Source organism: Alexandromys fortis, unplaced genomic scaffold, assembly GCF_014885135.2.
Source record: "Alexandromys fortis isolate MF-2015 unplaced genomic scaffold, M_Fortis_MF-2015_v1.1 scaffold_120, whole genome shotgun sequence".
NCBI classification, from domain to species: domain Eukaryota; kingdom Metazoa; phylum Chordata; class Mammalia; order Rodentia; family Cricetidae; genus Alexandromys; species Alexandromys fortis.
Window position 1 is genome coordinate 1,381,033 of NW_026067999.1, and position 15,683 is coordinate 1,396,715.

Below are 15,683 nucleotides of genomic sequence, written 5' to 3' on the forward strand. Positions count from 1 at the left end.
TATACAGAATGCAAAAACAGGTATATAAAAATGAGTAAATGTATTACATGTTTATTATTCTATTAATCAATAAGCAAAATATTTACAAATCATTTTTCTACCTTTATACTACCTTTAAAATAAGTTTCTAAGCTACAAAAGTGAATGTTATTCTTTACTCCTTTTATTTCCAGAACATAAAATAATGACCTTGCCAGTATGGCAGTAAGACAATTAAATATAACCAGCTCCAACAGAAAGGAGAAATCATTACCCAAAATGAAACTATTTTCATCTCTGTGGGCTGACACTTTGAGGTTTAAAATATATAAATATAAAAAGTGCTTCTTTCTGTAACTTACTTAGAAATAAAATTGGGTGGAGAACAGAGGTAGCTGTTATGGTGCCATATTTAGCATAGTTTGATCTTTTTAAAATAAAGAAGGTACAGCAATAGCATGTCAAGAACACCAAACTAGTTAGATATTGTGATACACACCTGTAAGCTTAGCAGGCAGGAGGCCAGACTGGTGCTCTTAAAACGAACAAAAGAAAGAAAGAGACAGAGACATAGAGAAAGGGAAGGGGGGAGTGAGGGAGGAAGGATGGAAGGAAACAAGCATTCAGGCTCACATCTATTTTGTATTTCTTCCTAGCAACTAGAAAACAAAATTATAATACATTACAATATGTAAATGATTGCCTATCAACACATTTAGTGTATTTTCGAACCTGCTAGGAGTAGATACAAATGTAAATACTACAAAAGAAAAATTCATAGAGAGCACATGATCCAAGCCTTCAAAAATAATTTTTGAGCCGGGCGGTGGTGGCGCACGCCTTTAATCCCAGCACTCGGGAGGCAGAGGCAGGCGGATCTCTGTGAGTTCGAGACCAGCCTGGTCTACAAGAGCTAGTTCCAGGACAGGCTCCAAAACCACAGAGAAACCCTGTCTCGAAAAACCAAAAAAAAAAATAATAATAATAATAATTTTTGAAATTGTAGGCAGGCATTGTCCTCTGACATGCTTTTTTCAAAAAATCATTCCATGTTGATGGAACCACATTAAGCTCTTCATACCAACTGAACATTACCAAACAGTTTTAAGCACAGTAAGCTTGCATGGCTAGGATCCTAATGCTCAGGAGTGCTAATGAAATCATGGACCCCTGCTTCCCATAAAAGAGAAGGTGTGTCTACTGCTACTCAGTCTAAACTCAGGAAAAGGGTACATATTACTTACTGCTTCAACTCTCTTTCTTCCCAAATGAAACCCAAAACACACAACTCAAAAGCAAACCAAATAACCCCTCAATTCCTTTACAAGAGGTTTCATATGGAAGTAGACACATCATCTTTCTCTAAAGAAATGACTATTTTTTAAAACCCTCAAGATTTCCACCACTTTGAAGTTCAGTATCAAAGCGGAACTGTGGGTGTTTTTACACGCCTACCCAAAGATTTCACTCCTAAGTGTCAGAGAAATGGCAGCCTAAGTCACAAAAATACTCAAGAACAAATATTTATGGTATCCTTATTCATAACAGTCAAACACTATAAAACACCCAAATGTTTATCAACAGGAGAAGGACCATTAATCTGTGGTTATTCATGCAATGAAAACTACTGAACGACAAAGTGAAAGGAACTACTAACACATCCTATGGATTTTGACAGTTATATTGAGGGAAAGACAGCAGACACAAGTAGAATCATTCTGCCTGTTTCCTCTTGCATGAAGTTCTAGAAGGAATAAAACTGACAATGATAAAAACCATTACAGTGCTGCATTTCAAGGCAGGAAGTAACTTGGAAGGGGCACCTACAGTGCAATGGGAATGCTTTTTAATCTCAGTTATAACTAAATGAGTATATCCACTTGTAAAAATTCAAATTAATTACTTAAAATATGTTCATTTTATCATACATAGATGTTTGCCACTTTAAAGCAAGTATAAAGAGGAATAAGGAATAGTGGAGCCTAGGTATCCACTCCTCAGAGTCCAGAAAAGAGGGAAGTAGATAGTCTCTTCAGTGCTGCAGGGATGGGAGCCCACTTAGGACAGGATGAGAGAAGGGGGCGGGAAACACAGGACACAAACAAGGACTATCAAATGAAGAACTTAATGATATGCTGACTTAATAGACCACAAATAGATTTACCTATGAACTGAACATTAATTTTTAAGCCCAAATTAGATTTGAAATAGGAGAAACTATTCCCCTTCTTTGAAAAAGGCAAATCATACGATGGAAACTGCAAGAGGAGAATGGAGATGTCTTAACCCTGTGTAGCTTCAGACACCAATGAGATAGCCGATTTTCAGAATGATTTTCTTACTATCCATTGGGAACACCATCCTGTATTGCATAGGATGCAACTTTCAACTGAGCTTATACTCACATTCTCACTGAATACTTCTAACACCCTTATCATTGTTTGAAAATAAAAAAATATGGTTCAAAGAAGCTCAATAGCTTGCCTAAAGTCATGCTGAACCCAACCTTCTGGTTCTAACGCAAAGCTCTCTCCATCACGTCCTACCTGCTTCTCTCGGCAAAAGGACAGCCCTTTGTAGTTCAGCCTAGCATAGCTTTGTATTTCTGTGACCCTCTAGAAGTCACCGTCTTTTTTCAATTCAGCAAAATCCTGTAGAAACTGGGTCATTTCTACCACATCCCCCAAAATGGGCAGGGGGCTATAGGACATTCTATTCTAGAATACATTCAGTCGATCATATATGAAACTAGAAGTGTGAAGCACAGAAGGACACAGTGCTGCAGTGAATTTATGGAACTTCACACATTGCAGTCTGGGCAGCCAACTGCAAGTCATCCTGAGAACCACCTCGTATATTTTACCCCTGAAATGACCAGAAGAGCATAAATATGAGCAAGCAGACAGCCCCATAACTGTGCATACTGCATGATTCTCAACAAAACGCTACCCTGAGCATTTCCCTTATCTTTACCCTAAAACATAAAAGCTCAATATTTTCATTTATCTCCCTGGCCTTTAAATATTGAATCAACTCTCTTGCTTTTGCATAATTTTTAAAGAATTTTCATAAAAACAATTATTGAGTAAATATGTTTAGTGTTCTTGCAGAAGGGAATAACAATTCTCAAAAATGCAAGCCCTTAGCATGCTACATTCCTTTAATGAATTTTGTATATGAAATATTAAATCATCTAAATAGTTGTTTACAAGTCTAAAGACGAACCAGTTTCCAGGCAAAGAAACAAAGCATTGCTGAGATATGCTTAATTTCATTAAAAAAACTTTGCTTGAGAATATAAAAAGAAATTGAGCAATGTTTCCAAAGACAAGAGTAATTAAATCAGGAAATTAAGCAGCTGGTGGCATTGCTGCCTGCTAGATTAAGGAGACTCTAAGACATTGTCTGTGACAGCTGGCCCCCTGGTCGCCTCTTACCTGGATGCATCTGTTCTGTGCCGCTCCGCAGTTTGCTGTAGCCATGGCTCAAGGACACCCTCTGGTAATGAGGCGGGGAAGAAGGAGGGGAGGCGAGGGGTGACATCGTGGGAGACTGTGTTTCCTGCTTCAAAGAACCAGAGCACAGTTCAGAGGCAACCACTGGAGAAGCCTGGCATTCTGAGCTGCAGTTTATGACAAAATGTGACTCTATGGCTGGTGACTTGGCTGGTTTAACAAATGGGGAGAAATGTTTCCTCAAAACTGCAGCAAAGCAAAAGAAGAGTATTGAGGATTCAAATCACTATTACTGTACTAACAAATTACTAATACCAGCCTAAAATGTTTTCTGTTAGTTCAATAGTATTTTCCTTTGGAAAATGAAGGACACTGATCACAAAAGAGACCATTTATATCCCTCAATTGTGAACCAATTCCATTTTCATTCAATTAATGAATTAATGAGTCTTCCTTTTTAAGACTCCTATTTACTGAATTTATATTCACCAAATATAAATCCAGAATATGCAATAAAATTTACATTTTCAGTGTTTAATGGTGGGTATTCTTGGAGCTTACTATACAAAATTATATGTTGGGGAGTGGTTTGTTTCATATAGAGAGACTCCAAAATATAGCCACCCCATCTAGTATACCCCATAATACTAAGATGAAGCCCTCATAAGTACAATTGGAATCCTAACTCAACCATGAACCTGATATAGGACTCTATGCCAGAGCCTGCTGCTGGCTTTCCTCCTCTTTTCCCACTACCAGTAGAATATAAGCATGGGGTACAAAGAACAGGGAAATGGTGCTTTTTATAACACAGAGACTATATTGGCCTCTTTAATTTAAAAACAAATATGCAATCTGAGATAAGAGATTACACCTGACAACTTCCCAGGAAATCTGCCACTGTGGGACAGGAATGCTCTAAATGCTGGTATAGACACATACCAAAATATACTAAGTACAAATTCCTATTTCTCTCTAACATACCACTTAAATGATTAAAGTAACATTACGTGGAGTTGTTTAACAGAATTAGCTATGCCTTTTTTAACTATAAATGTAAAATTTAGGCCAGGCATAAAGAGGAACACCTATAATCCCCAGCATTCAGAAGGCAGGAAAATCAAGTAAGCCTGATGCAAGCCTGGGCTATATAGAGAAACCTTGTGTAAAAAAAAAAATAACAAAAACAAAAAATAAACCTGAAACCTTGACTATCCAAGACCATCAAAGTAAACCATATGTTATTTTTACTATAACCCTTTAACTATTTATTGCATTTTAAAAACATCTTGATTTAATTCTTCCTAAAAATACAGCATGTTCCTTTACCTTACAGAAGGCAGTACTGAATATCACCTGACTTCTCTGCACGGCTCTTTATCAGCAGCATGAGTTGTAGCATGATGTCCTTGGGGTTTACTAATATGAAAACCGATTAGAAAAGCTCATCCTCCATATTCGGCTTTCAAGCCTGCTAAGTGGCTAAAAGCATTTACTGAGATGCCATTCCACATATGTTTCCCAAGAAAAGTTTCCCTGGTAAGAAGAGCTTGGTAAAGACAGTTCTCCAGGCCTCTTTCCAATAGAACCTGCCTGTCGATGTACCCTCTTAATTTCCAAGGCTGATGACTTAGTCTTTCCCCTACGAATGGAACATGAGGACACACTTCCCAAACATGTTTAATCAGAGAATCATTTGGGGCTTCTTTTTGGAGGGGAACACTTGCTAACTCCTAGAAGCTACATTTCTTCTCTTTGATTTTTAGCGTTGTTCTTTGTTTCCACGTTGTTCTAGAAGTTACATGTTAATGAACCTATTTAAAAACCATTGACCTAGAGAAATCAAATAAGTGTATTAAATCAACAGCACTGTTTGAGGCACAATTCTATACTAAGGTAAATTCTAAAGGGCCAGTGGGTGGCTAGCAGTAATTCCTATGTGTCAGCTTCTTCTTGCTACAAGAAAACTTTCCTGGCTCACTTCCAAATCTGTAATTGTGTTCCAGATGGCAAGATTTGCTGGGAGTTTGGCAACAGACCAGAGGCTGTGATTCACGAGGCGTCATGGTCAGAATCGAATGAGCATGCCGAACCCCACTCTCACCTGTTTATCCTCATCATCCATTCTTTTGAGGGAATTCTTTTCGGTGGTTAAGTATGGAATCTGAATTTTCTTTCCGTGCAGCTCAGCTGCGTTCCCAAACCGTATCTCAGCATCACTCTTTGACATCACAAAGCGAGGCAGAGGCAGTTCTTTAGGAGTAGAAGCAGAAAGGCTTAAGTGAGGCTTTATCTTAAAACTACAAAAAGGGGGGCTCAATGGCCAAAGAGAAATCAGTTTTGAGGAAAATTTTCAGAGCACTAAATAAAGTTTAAATTTGAGTTGAGGCACAATGGAGACTCCTAGAATAACGTCATGAGAAAAAATGCAATGCTTAACCAAGGTATTCCACCTTAACATTTTCTACTCTGCTGAATCATCACAGGATAAATTCGGGTTGGGGACTAGCTCCCACTTGATCCTGCAGAAAAAGGATGTTAATTTTATCAAAACAAGAGGCAACGATCGCCAGCAAAGCTTACAAATGCTTAAATACACCAGATGCCATGTTAGGGGCCTGCAAATACCAACCCATCTATCTTCCTGGCAATTCTATAAGATAAACTAGCATTAGCAATTCCCTTTACAGCTGTGGAAGCTGGTGTGAAGAAGCTACATAAAGTCCACCCGGAGCACACAACTAATCTCTGAGCAAGAAACAGTTTGAACCCAAGCAAGCTGGTTCTTACCAGTGCCCTACATTAATGTCCACCCCCACCTTCTTGGGGCAACTTCCTAGGTTGAATGCTTCCCACTCAATATCATTCTTTTATGAGTTTTCACACTCAATCTCTTGTTGCCCGTTGATAACATAATGAAGAAAGTGTTATGAAGTCAGATCAATTGCTCTAACATTTAGCCAGATTCTAAATACAAAACCATTGGCCACTCGCAGGGCGACAAAGAGCTGTCTGGTATATTTACTTATCTTTTAAACTCTGACATAACTATTCTGAAAATGAAAATGGTGCTTTGGCATGCTTCTAATTCTCAGCACAGCAAGTCACACATAAGCACATGATACAAAGACCACATAAATAAGGATAATATTGTGGATTAGGCATAATGATTTGCATCTGTAGCCACTGTTCTGGATAATTCCCAGTGTGCATTTGCACTTCTATCATCCGTCCACTCCAAAAACACAGCTGTGCTTCCAATGGTGGATGCTGTGCTAGAGCCAGGAAACATCTTAGCAACAGCAAGTATGCTACTCCCCAGGCAAAGAAGGCCCCTGGTTCTCTAATATCCACATGTTTATTTTTAATTGCTATGTTCACATTTGATTCAAAGAATGGGCAATTATGACAAGTCCCCGTGGGATCAATCAGCTAAGGGCCCAAGACACAAAGAGACAAATCAATCTGGAAACTTAAATCGAGACTCCTCTCTAAAGAAAGATGGTCACCATTTTTAATACTTTAATGTTTCCCAGCCATGGGCAGTTTTCCAGCACTGAAGGCGGAAATGGATTTCAAAAGGAAAAGGTAAAAGAAAGTCCCGAGTGTCAGTGAGTCACACAGAAGCCAGTCTTGTGGTGCTGCTCACAGAATTATCTCTTTCAGCTGTGCCTCATAAATGGATCTAGAAATATAGGACAAGAGCATACAAAATACTTTCTCTACTCTGGCCTGACCATGAGACCATTCGAGTGCTTCTTCAAGAAAAACATCGCGATGCATGGGATTTATAAGGTCCCTGGCCAGTGCTTTACTGGCATTTGGTCCAGAGAACAATGGAATACAAGTGTAACATTACAAATGCTAGCAGCTGTACCAGGACTGCCAGACACCCTTAAGGATACTGTCACTTCACACATTCTTCCCTTTGGTTATGGCATTTCTCCAGAATCATTTGCCTAGGAAACAAGCTTTCGCCTCGAGATGGACACCAAACTGTGAAAGACAAAATACAGCTGAATTCTTCTATACTTTCTTCAGCCCTGTGATTTTTAATCAACTTTCACTTAGCACAATTGTAGCCACGTACCTTACCATGACACTATCATCTCCCTAAGCTGCTACGACTATTAAAAAGGTAAACCCTGTAAATCCTTGGTCTGAACATTCTTCTTTGTTATATGTACACTGAATTCAATGGTGAAATTATATTAGAAAAGTAATAAAGCACCTACAATACAGTGATATATGCCGAGTATACTAGCTGGTTTTGTGTGTCAACTTGACACAAGCTAGAGTCATCAGAGGAAGGAGCCTCAGCTGAGGAAATGCCTCCTTGAATTCCAGCTGTAGGGCATTTTCTCATTTAGTAATCAATGAGAGAGGGCCCAGCCCATGGTGGGCGGCACCATCGCTGGGCTGGTGGTCCTGGGTTCTAGAAGAAGGTGGGCTGAGCAAGCTATAGAAGCAAGCAGCACTCCTTCATGGCCTCTGCATCAGCTCCTGCCTCCAGGATCCTGCCCTGCTTGAGTTCCTCTTCTGAACTCCTCGTTGACTAGGATTTGGAAGTGGAAGCCAAGTAAACCCTTTCCTCTCCAACTTGCTTTTTGGTTCTTGTTTTGTCACAGCAACAGAAACCCTAAGACAGTGATTTCTGTTAGGTCTCAAACCCAGGACAAATGGCTGAGGTGCATATTCAACATATCAGAATGCATGATGGCTGCCACATTCTCCCTGAACCCCTCAGCTCCCACCTATTACAGGATATGAAAGGCATAGCCCACCCCCTAGCCTAAACTTCCCCAGCTTGGGGGGTGGGCAAGTGAGCTACCCTTCCCTAACAATCACAGAAGGTCCTTTTGTAGTAGTTGCTTAGAATCTTGTCTCCAAACTTAATTAACACACGACAAACAAAGAGCAGAAAGTGTTCTTTACTGCTGAGTTATCTCTCCAGGCCCCTAGAAATGCTTTTTAAGTGCTAACGCTGGGGAGATTGCTCAGCAGTCAGTGGATAAGGGCACTTTCTCTGCAGACATGAGGACCTGCACAAAAAGGTAAAGAACAACTCCAGAGTCCTAATGAATCACACAGAAGCCAGTCCTGTGACTCTCTTCGCAGAGAGCTGTCTTTCAACTCAGTCTGCGAGATGAACCTAAAACATAGGGCAAGAATATACAAAATACTTTCTACCTTGGTCCAACCATGAATAAATAACTCTACTTCAAGGATTTCTTCAAGAAAACCGCCAAGAGATTCTTGGGATTTATAAGGTCCCTGGTCAGTGCTTTACTGGCATTTGGTCCAGAGAACAAAGGAATACAAGTGTAACATTACGAATGCTAGCAGCTGTACCAGGACTGCCAGACACCCTTAAGGATACTGTCACTTCACACATTCCCCTACCTTGTTTATGAGCACGTCTACAGAATCATTTCAAATCCCCAGAACCTATGTAAAATCCTGGGCATGGCTATGCATGCCTGTAATTCTGGCACTATGGAGGGAGACAGGGACATTCCAATAAAATGCTGACCAGCCTGTCTAGCTGAAAGAGCAAGCATTTCCCAGTTCAATGAGAGACCCTGTCTCAAATCAATAGAGTGGACAGTAATAGAAAATGACAGATGATATGGACCTACATGTGTGCACACACAGACACTTACATATATGCAACATGCATACACAGAGCGGGAGAGAAAGCACAAAAAGAAAAAAATCAAAGTGAAATAAGTTGGTCATAGGAAACAAATAGCGTATGATTCCACTTACATCGAGAGTAGTAAAATGCATACAAGTATAAAAATAAAGAGTGATTGCCAGAGATAAGGAGTGAAGGGGAAATGTGTAGTTGTTTAATCAGACTTTCAATTTTACAAGGTAAGGTGGGAAATTCCTAGAAAATGCATGTATAACAAAATGAATAGACCTAACACTCCTGAATTTAACACATTAAATGGTTAAGATGGGAAACTATACACTATATGAAGTTTATAACAAGAAGTTTGACTTTTAGATGAAAATTTAAAAAGTTAAATTAAGCCAGGTGATGGTGGTGGCACACACCTTTAATCCCAACACTCGGAAGGCAGAGCAGGTGGATCTCTGTGAGTTCAAGGCTAGCCTGGTCTACAGAGCTATAGATAGAGTTCCAGGATAGCCAGAGCTACAGAAAAACCCCATCTCAAAAAAAAGCCACATTAATTTTAATTATTTTAACCCCCATATGACATATGAAAATTTTTGAGATAGCATAGCAGGGGCATAAGTACCCTGCCTACTGTGCTCATATTTGATTCCCAACACAGTCAAAATATAAACATATCTCAATGAAATAGTTTACATTTGTTTTTAGTGAAAACCCCTCAAACTCACATGGCTATTTTACTCCTACTGCACACTTCAATGCTTACCATATTTCAAGTGTTCAGCAGACACACATGGCTATAGGTTACCATATTGTAATAGATAAGCCACAAGGAAATATGGGTCACTGTGTTCAGAAATCTGTATCTAACTAAGAACTATCATAATGGTAAACGGCAACAAGTGAGTCTTCCTCAAATAATCAAAGGATATGTTGTATGTAGGTATGCTTTATACACATCATTTGAAGAGTTTTGACTTGTGTGTATGTGTGCCAGAGCCAGGGTGGGAAGGGAGAACCAATACATAAATTAAAATATCAAATTTTCTTTCATGTTCTTTCCCAGTCCCCTTCCTCCTTTTTCACACTATCAATGTGTAGTTTCCTGTCCTGGCAAGATCCAGAGCTTTTGCTAGATAAAAGAATCAAAGATGGACCAGCAAGATGGCTTGGTGTATAAGGATGCTTGTCATCAAGCCTGACAACCTGAGCTTAATCCATGGGACGCATGTGGTAGAAGAACCAACTCCCAAAAGTTGTCCTCTGACCTATGCACAAATACTGTGGCGTGTATGCACAAGCACCTATACAAACAGTCACACACATATATGCACAATCACCTGTACAAACACACACGCGCATTCAATGTAATTTTAATATTTTTTAAAAAGCAAAGATCTGTCAAAGAATCATGTAATAAGCATAAATGAATAAATAAATGTGAAAAACACTGCTCATAATGTTGAAGATAATCTTGGGAAAGGAGCAAGCAGCAAAAGAGATGAGGACCATATATATGTGTAGAGAGGTGAAATGCCTAGAAAACAGAACTGGTCAGCTATACAGTAGGGGAGCGCTGTGCATTGGGGAATTTGTCCAAAGCAGCTCTAGCTCCCCCATAGGAAGGCTGAGAAGGGGAGAAGGTATGAAGGAAATTGTTAAAAGAGCCACTGAATTTCAAAAAGGAAAATAATTGGGATGAGTATTAGGTAGAAAGGCTGAATTGACCTCAGCTTAATGGGAAATCTCAAAACAATATTTAGTATTCAAATGTCCTCTGCTCAGGGAAGGAATTACACACACACACACACACACACACACACACACACACACACCAGGATCACTTGGCCACATCCATACTTTCTGGGATCTTCACTTCACCTCTGACCATCCTATCCCACCCATCTTAAGGAATTCTCTTTTCTACAAAGCGCCAAACTGGTTGTCCCACTCAAAAAATTTATCTTCTAGCTTTCAAAGATAAAGAAAGTTCGCCAAATAAGCAGAGAACAGAGACTACCCCTCCCCCAACCCTCTCAATTTGACCAGAGAATCTCTGCTTCTGTTTTTCTTGGATAAGATAGTTCTGTGTGAAGAGGGGAAAAGCCACTGAAACAAGAGTCATTGCTTCAAAGCCTTTCCACCTCCCTCAGGATCTAGGGAGGCGGCAGGATCCTCACCATGCCTAAAAAGGCTTGCCTCTCACCTTCAAGCAGCTTTCTCAGTGTCAGCATTTTTTTTTTTTTTTTTTTTTTTTTTTTTTTTTTTTTTTGCCTATTAGATTGAACAGTTTTTTACTGCGGAGGAAGGGGCCCTGTTCCATACAGTGCAGGACATTTAGTAGCATCTCTGGTTTCTACCCACTAGATGCCTGTAACATCCTCTCTACAGTTATGACAACCAAAAATGTTGGCAGACACGGGTTGAGAATGGCCATTTTCCAGCAAGGAACCATGGGTGAAATGCTTTGCCTAAGGATCTCTGCAGTGGTAGGTTTGAAATTATAGCATGGCTCACACATTTCGTAATTTCACAGAACAGAAAAAAAAAACTACCATCTCACCACAGCAAGCATAAAGTTGCAAAATTTTTACTTTGCCAAGAATTTTGAGCCTGGCATCATTTGGGAATCTGAAGCAGCTGGATAGCCATGTTTGGGTTACAACGTAAGAACCAGCCTCAAAATACAACAACAAAGAGTTTTACCCAAAACCATAATTCATTATAAGTTTGCTAAAAGAACATCTAACAATAGGGGAAAAACTCTCAGAACTAAACACATTCGTGCTATAAAAAACTCATCTTTCTTCCTAGTTCTCTCTCCTTCCATTACAAATAGTGCCAGACTACCAACAGAGCATGAGCTGTTTTGGAGAAAGACAATCCTGAGGACAGTAGGAATCACACCATTGCACTACTGGGGCTCAGATCCCAAGGGGGCTGTAGAAAAGAAAACAAGGGGTTGTTACCTGGAAAAGAGCGGGAAACCCCACAACTGTATTTCCCCTATCCTAACTCCTAACTGAAGTGAAAGCCTTTATTTCCATTAAGCATGAAAACTCCTATGCCATCATTCACAGTACTTGCAACTTTCCAAAGTTTTTTATGTCATTACAGCTGTAAACAGCTTGGGTGTATTTATTATACATGCTCATTACTACTCTGCAGGTATGGTAGCTGTTTCAACCACTGTGGGATCTTTTATGGGATCATTTAATAAAGAATTACATATATAGTTATGGACATGCTAATATAATTGGTTTCCTTAATAATCCTATGCCTTTGTACACATTTGAAACATTGTTCTGGGCTGGGGTAGAGCTCTGTAGAAAAGCATATGCTTACTATGCCCAAGGCCCTGAGTTTGACTTTGAGGACCCTAAAAGAAAAATAAATAAGCCCAAGAAGGATTCAATTTGCCAAAATGGTTTGTGGCACTAACAAAAAGGCTAACCCTGCATCCTATCTAACTCTCCCTTAGTCTCACACATGCACAAGTTCAGTCCCCAGAAAGGAAAGATAACAGGAATTTTCTCTGTTCCATAAGTTGTTTTCCCACCCACCAAGTTAACTCCAGTTGCAACCAGGGTGAGGATACCACAACACTTAGTACCAACATTAGGGAGGCATTAACGGGTAGGGTCATGTGAATGCATACTTAGCACTTAAACAATACTGACATTAAGTGTTCTCTTAAATGATGTGTCCTATGAACCAATACAGTAAAACATGTATTTGTACTGTAAGCAAATCTCTTAGAAATGTTTCACATGACTTTCATGAGAAGTTCTTCTCAACCTTGGTTCCATGTAAGAATCACACAATGCTCTCAAAAGTCCTCCTGCTCTGGATGGACACCAGGCTAATGAAATACAAATTCCTCAAATTTTCACTTTGTGTTTAGAGCCTTCCAGATGACAAGGGAACTGAGGTGGGTGACAAGCAGCCCAAAAGAACTTCTGCAAAATTTCCTCAGGAATTTCCAGGGACTCTGAATACTAGTTGATTTTGTTTAGAATGACAACTTCTCCGTGTACCATCCCCTAGATTTTCAGAACTCCAAGAAGGCTAAAGATGTCGTTCAGTGGTAGAATCCTTGTCTAATATGCACAAGATGTTCCGGGTTCCATCCCAACATGGAAAAGGACAAAAAAAAAAAAGGACAGAACTCTTTAAAATGTACATTAATTCTGGTAAAATCTTGGTAACCCAAAGTCATTAAGACAGTTCATGCAGGAACACGGAATTAAAAGGTGAGCAGATAGGAATAGAAGAGAGAAAGAGACAGCCAGTTCCATGTACCTTTCTTATTATGCCATCCTAATCCCTAACAGAGCCCTAAATGATATTACTGCTACCTCAAGTGGAAAATTAAACTGAATGGCATTATTTTGACACAGGCTGGAGAATTGCTGTCCCAATCCCGTCTCACTAAAGAACAAAAGCTATCTTAACCGCCAGTTGAAGGGAACTAATCCTAGGTCACTCTGTGAATATTTTTCCCACTTAAAAATGAAAAAAGAAACCAAAGCTACCTGATGAGTTTTCTTATTTTACTTAACACTGAAGATAGAGAAAGCTAGGAGAAATTTCACAAAAATTTACAGAACAGACCTTAGACACACCAAAAAGAGTTCACACAAATAAGAAACCTGTTGTGGACGATAAAACATATAAACGTGAGCTACTCACCACATTTAATACTCTCTGTCCGCACTGGGAGGCCAGACTGTGCTGCAGCAATCAATTTCAGAGCAACATAAAACTGTGTTGGACCAAAATAACCAACCCGCTTTGCACCACACAGTTCTGTGATCTGAAACAGACAAGAAAAATGATGCTGAAAAGCCCATTTCATAACAGGAAAAATGAGACAAAACTATATGATGAAACCTTCAGGATTTCACAGGATAACTTACCAAAAAGTCCCTCAGGAACCTCCATGTATGCAATGGTTGAGGGTTTTTCTCCTCTGATTTATGGAGAGGGTTTTGATTCAAATCATTAATTTCTACCTACTAACAATGTTTCAGAACTGACTATTCTTCCTCTTTTGAAGACAAAAATAAAGATGACAAACAATGGCTGCTACTCGCTCTTCTTATAAAAGAATGGATGACTTTTCAGGGGGTAGATTCTAATGTACAAAGTCTGCAAAGTCATTGAAGCGAAAAGAACAGATTAGTCATTACCACTACTTAGGTGTTATTCTGGTTTACCAAAATTGAGCATGAATTAGTCAAGAGGTGGTAGTCAGTGGTAGTATGCTTGCCTCCATGCACAAAGCCCTGGGTTCAACCCCAGTATCACAAAAACAAAGTTCTCAGGCAAAGTCACTTCTTAGTAAATGATACTTCAGGTGCCCACTTCAGAGAAACAAAAAAAGCACTATGCACATAAAGACTTAACATTTCAATAACTGCTGGTCCCATTCTGTCACCTGCAATTAGAACATCTTCCTCCACATCTAGACTGAACTCAACTGTTATCTCTTCTACAGATCCTTCCTAAAATCTTGGGTATAATAGTTTATTTTCCCAGTGCATTCTGAAAGCACTCTATTCAAATATCTCAAAATGCCTATCCCCAAGTTCCCCCATCCTCCCCTTTGGGGAAACAGGATGATTGGGATATAGAAGGGTTGGATAGGGGATCAGGGAAGCACATATCTTAGTTAAGGGAGCCACCTTAGGGTTGGCAAGAGTCTCGAACCTAGAGTGGCTCCCAGGTGCCCTGGGCGATGTCCCCAGTTAGTTCCTTGGGCAGCTGAGGATAGGGAACCTGAAATGACCCTATCCTATAGCCATACTGATGAATATCTTGCATATCACCATAGAACCTTCATCTGGTGATGGATGGAGATAGAGACAGAGACCCACACTGGAGCACTGGACTGAACTCCCAAGGTCCCAATGAGGAGCAGAAGGAGGGAGAACATGAGCAAGGAAGTCAGGACTGAAGGCGTAAGTCACGAACAATGCCACACCAGTTTGGAATTATGATTAATAGGGTGGTATTTATCTAAAGAGGAAAAAAGTTACAGATCACCGTCCCAGACAACAGCCCTCTGTGCAACCAGGAAGGGAGTCTAGTCGCTGGTGGAGCAGGAAGTGAAGAGAGCGAGCGGAGGAAGTAGCCGCTTTTTTAAAGGGAGAGAGAGACCACGCCCCAATGGGCTGGTATCTCAGCAGCTATTGGTTGGAGGGGCGGAAAAACCTCCCGCAACACAGGACCACGAGGGGTGCACCCACCCACTGAGACAGTGGGGCTGATCTATTGGGAGCTCACCAAGGCCAGCTGGTCTGTGACTGGAAAAGCAAGGGATAAAACCTAAAACTGGACTCTCTGAACGTGGCGGACAATGAGGGCTGATGAGAAGCCAAGGACAATGGCACGGGGTTTTGATCCTACTTCATGTTCTGGCTTTGTGGGAGCCTAGCCTGTTTGGATGCTCACCTTCCTAGACATGGACGGAGGGGGAGGACCTTGGATTTTCCACGGGGCAGGGAACCCTGACTGCTCTTCGGACTGTAAAGGGAGGAGGAGAAAATGGGGGGAAGGGGAGGGGTGGGAGGAGGAGGAGGAAAATGGGAGGCTGGGAGGAG

At 40.3% G+C, this 15,683-nt stretch overlaps 1 protein-coding gene across 12 annotated transcripts in view; it reads right to left on the reverse strand.

Moving 5' to 3' along the window:
* Reps2 (RALBP1 associated Eps domain containing 2) overlaps positions 1-15,683 on the reverse strand; it is a 321,626-nt gene that overhangs the window by 154,983 nt on the left and 150,960 nt on the right. For 8 of the 12 annotated variants that reach the window (XM_050160594.1, XM_050160593.1, XM_050160592.1 and 5 more), the window contains exons 2-4: positions 13,771-13,894; positions 5,539-5,687; positions 3,417-3,543 (exon numbers count right to left, since the gene is read on the reverse strand). In XM_050160594.1, coding sequence (XP_050016551.1) covers positions 3,417-3,543; positions 5,539-5,664 — 253 coding nt within the window. In that variant the 5' untranslated portion in view covers positions 5,665-5,687; positions 13,771-13,894. The remainder of the gene's footprint in view (positions 1-3,416; positions 3,544-5,538; positions 5,688-13,770; positions 13,895-15,683) is intronic. The other 4 variants (XM_050160589.1, XM_050160591.1, XM_050160587.1 and 1 more) reach the window with 1 other exon arrangement.